Here is a 10,378-nt window from a genome sequence, read left to right as displayed (position 1 = left end):
ACGTTTTTATTTTTAAAAAACGAGCATTTTTGGCCAAGTTATGACCATTTTTTTAATTATGCAAATGAGGCTTGCAAAAGTCCAAGTGGGTGTGTTTAAAAGTAAAAGTCCAAGTGGGCGTGTATTAGGTGCGTACATCGGGGCGTTTTTAATACTTTTACTAGCTGGGCGCTGTGAAGAGAAGTAACATCCTCTTCTCTTCAGAACGCCCAGCTTGTGACAGTGCAGATCTGTGACGTCACTCACAGGTCCTGCATCGTGACGGCCACATCGGCAGCAGAGGCTACAGTTGATTCTGCAGCAGCATCAGTGTTTGCAGGTAAGATCGACTTACCTGCAAACGCTGATGCTGCTGCAGAATCAACTGTAGCCTCTGGTGCCGATGTGGCCGTCACGATGCAGGACCTGTGAGTGACGTCACAGATCTGCACTGTCACAAGCTGGGCGTTCTGAAGAGAAGAGGATGTTACTTCTCATCAGAGCGCCCAGCTAGTGAAAGTATTAAAAACGCCCCGATGTACGCACATAATACACACCCACTTGGACTTTTACTTTTAAACACACCCACTTGGACTTTTGCAAGCCTCATTTGCATAACTACAAAAATGGTCATAACTTGGCCAAAAATGCTCGTTTTTTTAAAATAAAAACGTTACTGTAATCTACATTGCAGCGCCTATCTGCTGCAATAGCAGATAGGGGTTGCAAAATCTGGTGACAGAGCCTCTTTAAGGGAATGGGCGAATTTCAGGACCAAGAAAGTTATCAAACTTAGGGCTATTCAGTTTAGAAATAAGACGGCTTAGGGGCAATATAATTGCAATATAATTCCAATCTACAAATATATAATTATACAGTACAGAGATCTTTCTAATAATCTTTTTACACCTAGGCATGTAACAAGGACAAGGGGGCATCCTCTACGTCTAGAGGAAAAAAGAATTCACCATCTTCACAGACCCAGACTCTACTGTGAGAGAAGTGAGACTATGGAATTCTCTGCCACAGGATGTTGTGATGGTTGATTCTTTGAATAAGTTCAAGAGGGCCCTTGATGACTTTTTTGAAAAATATAATATTACAAGTTATGAGTACTAGATTCTGGAGATGGGACATTGATCCAGGGATTTAATCTGTTTGCCATATTGGAATCAGGGAGGAATTTTTCCCCTAATGAGGCAATTGGCATGAACCTCATGGGTATTTTGACTTCCTCTGGATTAAGGTCGGATTATAGGTTGGACTTGACTGTGTCTTTTTTCAACCTTATCAACTATGTAAATATATAACTACATAAATGACATTGGTCTACAGTATACCATATATCACAAATTTCAATAAAACAAGCATATTTCTATGAATGTTATAGGCATCATATATTTTATAGAAAACATAGAGAGATTGCAATTTGTTACTTTAGGACATTACTAAAATAAACATTTGCACAAGTAAGTGTTTATGAAATGTTTTATTTGAATACATTGATTTAGTAGAATTAAGTTTCCACTCAATGTTGGTTTCTTGTCATGATATAATTCATATATGCACAATGTCATGTTGTACAATTTATAGTAATAAAATAAAACAAGTTGTTTTGGGAATTTATGTTGTTACAACAAATCATTTGAACAAATGAAGTCAGTGGCATTGGTTTATTTGTTAGTTAATTCCTTTTTCATTACTTTATCTTCAGTTTAGTATTATCAGTATATCACTAGTAATTTGCAACATTTTTCGATGAACACAATTACATAGAGGGAACCTTCAGAACTTCTGTATTTATGCAGATTGTGCAAATCCCATTCTGTTGTTGCCCATATCATATACAGAGTAGTACTGGCGGAGGAAGACATCACCCAGAATCCAGAAGGGTTGACCATTTTGAGATGGCAGGTAAGTCACTTCTACTCCAACAGTACAGTAGCCATTATTCTGCAAATTAAAAGAATAATGTCTTAAGTAGGGAAGAATAGATTACCGGAATGTTGTCCTCACACACCATTTTAAATATTGTAGAGAAAATAAAGGCACATCCGGTGAAAAGTGTATGTGTAGGTCTCATTTGTAGGAACTCTTTTGTAAGACACTAAATCCTTGTTTAAAACATGGGGCAAATTACAAGTTTTTCTTAAACAAAATAAAGGTGCAGGCACATAAAATCATATGGGGGAATATTCTGTGAGAATCTGTGTGAAAAAAAATGGTGACATGCTCCATCTCATGCCATATTACAGAGATGTTCTCCCTGGAAGCGTTTCTTCTGGAGAAGAATATGGTTCCTCACATGGGCACTAAACGTGCCTACAGGTTCATAATATGGACCAATAAGGACTTAATTTGCTGCCATGCAGGACCTGTGAACACGTTTGAGGGGTAAGGCTCTGTTCACATTGAGTTTTGACGAGTTTTTTGGTGCAGAAACCACTCCGCAAAACTCGTCAAAAACCGCCCGAAAATGCCTCCCATTGATTTCAATGGGAGTTGGACGAGTTTTTTTACCGCGAGCAAAAAAAACGCGTCGCGGTAAAAAGAAGCGACATGAGCCATCTTGAGGCAGTTTCCGCCTCCAAAACCCCATTTCAATCTGTCAGAAATGGTATAAAAAACAACTCGACGAGTATTTTGCCAATTTTTTTCAAACCACTGTGCAAAAAACGTCTGGAGCAGTTTTTGCAGGAGGAATTTTCCTCCTGCAAAAAACTCAGTGTGAACACAGCCTAAGATTTAGATATTTATTTTACAATTTGAAATGTACAGTTTCCCTGTTGACAGTACTCATTCTTTTTACTAAATATTTAATGTGGCAGCCATCTGTTTTAAAACAAGACCCTAATATCTTTCAAAGAATCTTGACCCTAATATCGTTCAAAGCTTTTGAATCTTTGCGTGATCCAACATATCTGCAGGTTAGGCTTTATTCACATCTGCATCAGGGCTCCGTCGCAGCTTCCCATCGGAGCTTTCCGTCGAAACGGAGCCCTGACTGACATAAACGGAAACCATAGGTTTCCGTTTCCATCACCATTGACATTGACAATGTCAATGGTGACGGATCCGGTGCGAATGATTTCCACTTGTCTCCGTTGTGCAAGGGTTCCGTCTTTTGACGGAATCAATAGCGTAGTCGACTTCGCCATTGATTCCGACAAAACGACGGAACCCTTGCACGACGGTGACAAACGGAAACCATTGTGTCAGTCAGGGTCCCGTTCTGACGGAAAACTCAGACAGAAGTCAGAACGGGACCCTGGCGCAGATGTGAACGAAGCCTTATTTGGCTACATTGTGTGTATAGGGGTGATGGGGACATGAGATTGTACAATACATTCTCTGCAGAGTGAGTAAAATGAATTATTCCTTGTAAATAAATAACAGCTGGTAATTTAAAATAATGTATATAACATCGTCAACAATGTTTTATGATTTTTCACGCGAATGTGATAAAAAAAAACAAAGAAGGTACCTGGAGAATATAGGCAGAAGGAGGAATGGGGTACTGCACTCCATTGATTGTGAAGCTGATGGTCGGCAGGTTCTGCACGTTGTTACAGTTTACCAGGTACTGTGAAACAAGAAGCATATTGATAATGTCTTTGTCTTACCAAGAGACTGTGAAAACAGACTGATCATTCTTTATGACCATGGTAGGCTGCATTAGTTTCCATATTATTACATTTTAAATCTTACTTATGTACAAATTTTTGCTTTTTTGCAGCAATCTACACATTGTAACTATATAACAATATTATTTCACATCTCTAAACTTCCTTTCAACTAGTGTATCGTTCCATGGTTCTTCTGTGACCCTTCTCACCTCTCCATTCTGGCTTTGAGCTCCCACATACTGCAAGAAGGTTCCCAAATACTGTTGTGGTATAGTAAGGAGAGAGGTCCCAGTATCCACCATGGCTTGACAACCCTGGCTACACCAACCTGTTGCTTGTTCATTGATGGAAAACCTGAAATACATTAGTAATGTGGATCATTACTATATGAGTACTAGGATTTGCCATGACAAGCCTACATTTAGCCTGCAAATACTCACTCATCAATTGCAATCTGCCAGTACAGCTCTTGAGTGACAGGTGCCCAGTTTATCTGACCAGAATACAGATTGTTGTCAACACCACCAAATACGACCATCCCTGATTGACTGCAAGGAAATTGTAAAGACATGTAAATGTTATCACTTCTTCAATAACAACATCATCAATAACCAAAACTAAGAAAACTAAGTTGAACACATTTACCAAAACATACCTACTCATGTAGACACTGAAGATTGGGTAAGTGAGAAGGTTTTGTTGTAGCATGCCCTGCATAGCAGTTGTGGCACCTCCAGCAGAAAGAGCAGGGTAGGCCATTCCAAAGATTCCTTCAAAGGCAGCATAAACAAAGTTGGTACCTGGTTCATTCACACTTAGTCCCAGCTCTTGGTTTGTAATGGTCAAGCCTTGTACCTATGTAAGAAAGATTATAAAAAACTATACATGATATAACAAATAATCTATGAAAACATGTTTCTACAGAATGTTGGATAGTCTGTGTTACTAGCTGAAATCAGAACATTTTTACAATTGTGATTTTCCATGACGTTCCTGTTTTTGCTGTTTTTCATATTATGAAAACAGCCACTAGGCTTGGCACACTTTAGTGAGGTATAATTTTCGTACCTGGTTACTTTTTAAATCTCCAATTTCTGCATTAAATATAAAAGCTATGGTTAATATATAATGGGATCCATTACTTACAGTTACAGTGTCATATCCAAATACACCAGTAAGACTGCCACTGCCATACTGCATGGAGAACTGCTGATTATTGGAGGTATATGTGGAAGACTGGCTTGGGTTGAATAGTGGGTGGTTCTCTAAAAGAACAAGATACTTTAATCAGTGACCTACATTACTTATATTTAGAGAAATAAAACAGATTACTGAAAAAGAGAGAAACATTTTTTTAAATGTATTTACCAAGACGTTGTTATTGTAAACAAGCATTTTGGCATAGTAAAAAGCAAGTTCCATTGACAATAACCTGTTGAGAGAAACCATATACAGGCATCCCACTTGGGGTGCACAGAGAAATCATAGGGCCACATAGCAAATCTCAGAATGGACTCCACCCCCCACTGGGAGCGCCAGACTTTTTTATTTTCATTATAGGTGACGTCTTCTGTCATTTCATAACAGATCTGTGGCTGCACGCTAATATTATTACTGCAACCCCAGCCTAAATCCCTGCTAATAATGGACCTATCACGGTCTACCTCTACGAAGGTACGCCACTACATCCCTTAAGAAAGAAGGCTCGGACTAATGTCCCAGAAACTTTTAGGCCCTATAAAATTATAACAATTTAAATATTTAGTGTTTTTGTTATGGGAAATAAAAGTCACCCACCTACAACTTTTAGAAAAGGTATTTGTTGTGTATATATAAGATAAATGTATTTATTTGTTTTTACCATCTGCTTGAAGATACAACACAACTGAGTGCTTCTCAGAATCGTGGGGGTCCTAGAGGTCGATCCACTGCCGACTATAAAGTGATGGCATATCATAGCGATATGCCATCACTTTATAAAATAGTATAAAATCTCATAGTCACTTTTTTGCAACATATTTTAAAATAATATCAATTGAGGAATTAAATTAAATATCCCCATTTGTGGTTTCTAAAATAACCCTATTTTGAATTGAGTTGTGATACAGAAATTTTTAGAGATACTGCCGGAAATTTATCAAAACTGGAGTAAAGGAAAATTGTAGTAGTTGCCCAAACAACAAATCAGAATGCTTATTTCATTTTCAAAAAGGCTTCTGAAAAATGAGAGCTTGAAACTACTTGGTTGCTTTGGGCAACTATTCCACTTTTTATTTGTACCAGTTTTGATAAATCTCACCCATTGACTGCAGGATACAGCTTAGTATCTAGTTTTGCTTATCTGTTGTATTTTCAATGAGTAGTTCGAGAGATATGTTGTTTATGAATTGGTATACCAGCATCAGTACCTGTACCTTTTATGATATTTGTGTACTAAAAAATAATTGTATATTTTTAACATTATTTCTTTTAGATTATATAAATATAAGTAATAGCTGATCAACAAATAGAGATCGTAATTAAGGGAAAACGAAGGCTTCGTTTACATCTGTGTTGGGGTCCCGTTCTGACGTTCCGTCGGAGCTTTCCGTCAGAACGGGACCCTGAACAGACATAAACTGACACAAATGGAAACCAGTGGTTTCCGTTTCCATCACCATTGATTTTGATGGTGACGGATCCGGTGCCGATGGTTTCCGTTTGTCTCTGTTGTGAACCGGACCCGTCGTTTTGCTGGAAGCAATGGCGTATTGCTTCCGGCAAAACGATGGGTCCGGTTCACAATGGAGACAAACGGAAACCATGGGCACCGGATCCGTCACCATTGAAAACAATGGTGATGGAAACGGAAACCTCTGGTTTCCGTTTGTGTCTGTTCAGAATCCCATTCTGACGAAATGCTCAGACGGAACGTCAGAACAGGACCCCAACGCAGATGTGAACGAATCCTTAAATGTTCAAGTGACTGGGACTGAACTGCAATACCAGACACATGCCATGACTAAAAGTGGCGCTGTTTCTGGAAAAATAACCAATACTCTATTGCTTATAACAAATTTTCATATGATCCTCATAAATACTTACGACAAGCTGAACTCTGGCAGTAAGTAGAAGCAACCCAAAGATTGGATGATCCTGTGTCAAAAAGTACCATGAAATTTTGCGGTGGTGTCCCAACGCTAATTTGTCCATAGTAACAAGCCTGGAACAGAAACAACACTCAGCATTATGTTTAATAAAGCTTTATAATATATTGTTTTAACTAATAAGTTTTCTTCTGGTAAAGTTTTTGTCTCTTTTATCAGACAAGATATACTTTTCAGAATTTTTCATGGTCCTTCTCTAGTGCATTGGCTCATCCATGGCCACTCTTTATGGCTTTTTGCTCTGAGGAAGCATCAGGCCAGGATGCAGTGCACACCATCCATCCATCCAGATTCCCATAAGGCCATGTTCAGACGTGGCGGAAATTTTCTGCTGCAAATGTTGGTGCAGATTCGGGGCAATTACGCAACGAATCTGCACCAACATTTGCATATTTGACAGGTAATTCAGACTTTGCTGATATCACAGCGGACTTGCCAGAGATTTCAGTTTTTGCATTGCAAAGGCTGAAATCTGCAGTGAAATTATGCTTCTTCTCCACAATGGACAGAACATGCAGCGGAGGGAAAATTCTGCACTGCAGCCACAGTTATTTTCTGCAACGTCTGAACTGAGTTTCCAAAAAATGTATAGAAAGACTTTTAAAAAACAGCTGCTGCAGAATTCCACTGCGGACTATCCGCAGCGGAATTCAACAGCAATTCCGCCACGTCTGAATGTGCCCTAACTCTGATTTAAAGGGGACACTGGAACCAAGATGGTGCCAGGGATAGTATTACTGTTAGCTAGTGTTTCTGGCTAACTCTCTGTCTGTGTTTCTTACCTCTGACCTTTTAGTTTCCAAATTCCCACCTGGCTTATTCCTCGACTATCCTCTTATTATATCCCTTGGTACTTTGTACAACTGAATGCTGCTGACTCCTAAACTGAACTCTGAGTACGCTTTGCTTCCCAAAAAAGTAACACGTTGCTGACCTTGTTTGTACCTGACCCTGATAGAGTCCTCTGATTTTGCTTGGCCACCATCTTAAAGTGGCTCTGTCACCAGAATATAAGTGCCCTATCTCCTACATAATCTGATCGGCGCTGTAATGTAGATAACAGCAGTGGCTTTTATTTTTAAAAACTATCATTTTTGAGCAAGTTATGAGCAATTTTAGATTCATGCTAATTTGTTTCTTAATGACCAACTGGGCATGTTTTTACTTTTGACCAAGTGGGCATTGTAAAGAGAAGTGTATGCCGCTGACCAATTAGCCTCATACACTTCTCATTGTTCCAGCCCAGCATGATCCACAGCACAGTGTGATTGTTCCAGCCCAGCTTCTTTCACTGCACAATGAGAAGTGTATGACGCTGATTGGTCACTGATTGGTCAGCGTCATACACTCCTCTATACAACGCCCAGTTGGTAAAAAGTAAAAACACGCCTAGTTGGTCATTAAGAAACTCATTAGCATAAATCTAAAATTGCTCATAACTTGCTCAAAAATGATTGTATTTCAAAATAAAAACCACTGCTGTTATCTACATTACAGCGCCAATCACATTATGTAGGAGATAGAGCACTTGTTATCTGGTGACAGAGCCTCTTTAATATATCTTAACAAGTACACAAATGCTCCCCATTGCTTGGGAATTCCACTTTCTCTGGTGAGTTATATTCCACTTTATTCTAATTCACCAATGTTTTTAATGGAATACGTCTAGGGAAGCATTCATATTCAAGTCTTGGAACCAGTAGAATACCAATGACCCTATTCAAAGCTATGAGAATAAGGGGTCCTATAGGTAAAAATTGCAAACTGCTTTGCTTTTTCCATAAATATCTGTTGGACTAGAACCAATATATAATGGAGTTCTGTTTGGAAGCATTTACCATTATTAATTATGACGTTTTTAACATACTGATAAATCAATCTTTCTCCCTATGATCCTTTTGAACATAGAGCGTGCTAGAGTATAAATTATGTAAATTTGATTTTAAGCCATGCTGAGGACAAGTACAAGTATGAGTGGACAAATTCTGAGTACAGCGTTTGGTAATATGTGACAATTTATGTTGGCTCTATATAAAACCAATAGTCATTTCTTAAAGAGTATTTGTCACATATATATGCTGACTTAGAGGACAGACACTAATACCAGCGCCACAAGCTTGAGTCTAAGTATGTTCATGTATTCGTGCTCCCTCTCTATTACTGTGCATAGGGAGAGAAAAAGTGTCAATCATCAGCTGGAGGGTGGGGGGGAGCATGAATATATGAAAATACTGGGACTCATACTTGTGGCGCAGGCAACACAGCGCAAGTATAAGTTCTAAATATTTGGAAACGACTTATCATTAGCATAAATATATGACAGATCCAGTTTTACTTTTCATTTCTTAAGTGCAAACGAAATTAAATTTATTCAGATTTTGGAAACATCAAATAGCAATAAGCAAAAGAATTGTTAAAATACTTACGTCCATGTTCATTGGCTCATAGACAATTGCAAAGTCATTCTTGTGGTTAAAGCTATATTTCATTGCTGGATCCCTCTTGTGCGTTTTCATAAACTGCTCGAGGACACCTTTCTCCTTCATTGTCTCTCTTATAGATTTGAATCTTGTCAGAGGGACTCTGAATGGTAAGTGCAGTGATAGGTACATTATATAACATATATAAATGATCATATGTACGTCATATACGTTTTACGGCTACATGTATTTTAAAGTGTATATAAGATAATAGTATCCAACAGTATATTAGGCTTCGTTCACATCTATGCATTGATTTTTAATGGTGAGGGATCCGGTGCAAATGGTTTCCATTTGCCTCCGTTGTGCAAGGGTTCAGTCGTTTTGGCGGAATGAATAGCGTAGTCGAGTACGGTATTGCTTCCGTCAAAGTGACGGAACGCTTGCACAACAGAGACAAAAACGGAAACCATTGAAATCAATGGTGATGCAAATAGAAACCTATGGTTTCCGTTTGTTTCAGTTAGGATACCGTTCTAACGGAATGCACTGGTGGAATGCCAAAATGGAGCCCTGGCGCAGATGTGAACGAAGCCTTAGATAAAACATTTTTGGTCAGCAGGGCTCCAGTGTTTATACTACAAATATCTAAAGCCAGCAGTGAAAAGGTATGTATACAACACATAAATATAAATCAGAAGGTAGAATGAGATGGAGCATTGTAAATTCCAAAATATGTTTATTGGATAATTGAATATTAGAAATGGGGGTTACAAATATTTGTATATACAAACCTGACCAAGCTCTCTGACAGCTGGAGACAAACCAGCGCAAGGATTGCTAACTTCATGGTTACAGACTTAGGGAAACACCAGTGTTCAGGATATCTTTGGAACAAACTATTGAGGCACTCGACTTTGCCTCTTATACCTCAGAAACGTCCTAAATTTACGACACTAATTGCGAAAATTTTCATATAACCTTCCTCAAATGATTTTGATTATTCTATTTACTTTGGAGCCCTGACACATTTCCTATCAACTAGTCCCTAAGAGTTCTGTCAATGGTATTTTAATGGGTTTAGATAATCATTGTGCTAGCAAAGAATGTTTCCTGCAATCTTTAACAAACAAGGGAAGAAACAAGTGCCGACGTGCAGCTAAAATAAAATTATTTATCCAAGGATAGAACCTTTTCGGACAATAGT

The 10,378-nt window shown here is 38.5% G+C and overlaps 1 protein-coding gene across 1 annotated transcript; it reads right to left on the bottom strand.

The window, feature by feature from the left end:
- Positions 1-1,649: 1,649 nt before the first annotated feature.
- Positions 1,650-10,021, bottom strand: LOC142741252 (gastricsin-like). The gene is made up of 9 exons (XM_075850651.1): positions 9,966-10,021; positions 9,178-9,334; positions 6,690-6,807; positions 4,752-4,870; positions 4,261-4,460; positions 4,046-4,153; positions 3,815-3,959; positions 3,464-3,562; positions 1,650-1,932 (listed from the first exon to the last, which is right to left on the bottom strand). The coding sequence occupies exons 1-9, from the start codon at positions 10,019-10,021 to the stop codon at positions 1,780-1,782; spliced, it is 1,155 nt and encodes a 384-aa protein (XP_075706766.1). The 3' UTR covers positions 1,650-1,779.
- Positions 10,022-10,378: the final 357 nt, after the last annotated feature.

The sequence above is a fragment of the Rhinoderma darwinii genome, chromosome 2, assembly GCF_050947455.1.
Source record: "Rhinoderma darwinii isolate aRhiDar2 chromosome 2, aRhiDar2.hap1, whole genome shotgun sequence".
In the NCBI taxonomy this organism is placed as follows: Eukaryota; Metazoa; Chordata; class Amphibia; order Anura; family Rhinodermatidae; genus Rhinoderma; species Rhinoderma darwinii.
Note: the sequence above shows the minus strand (reverse complement) of the source record. Positions and strands in the feature narration are given on the sequence as shown.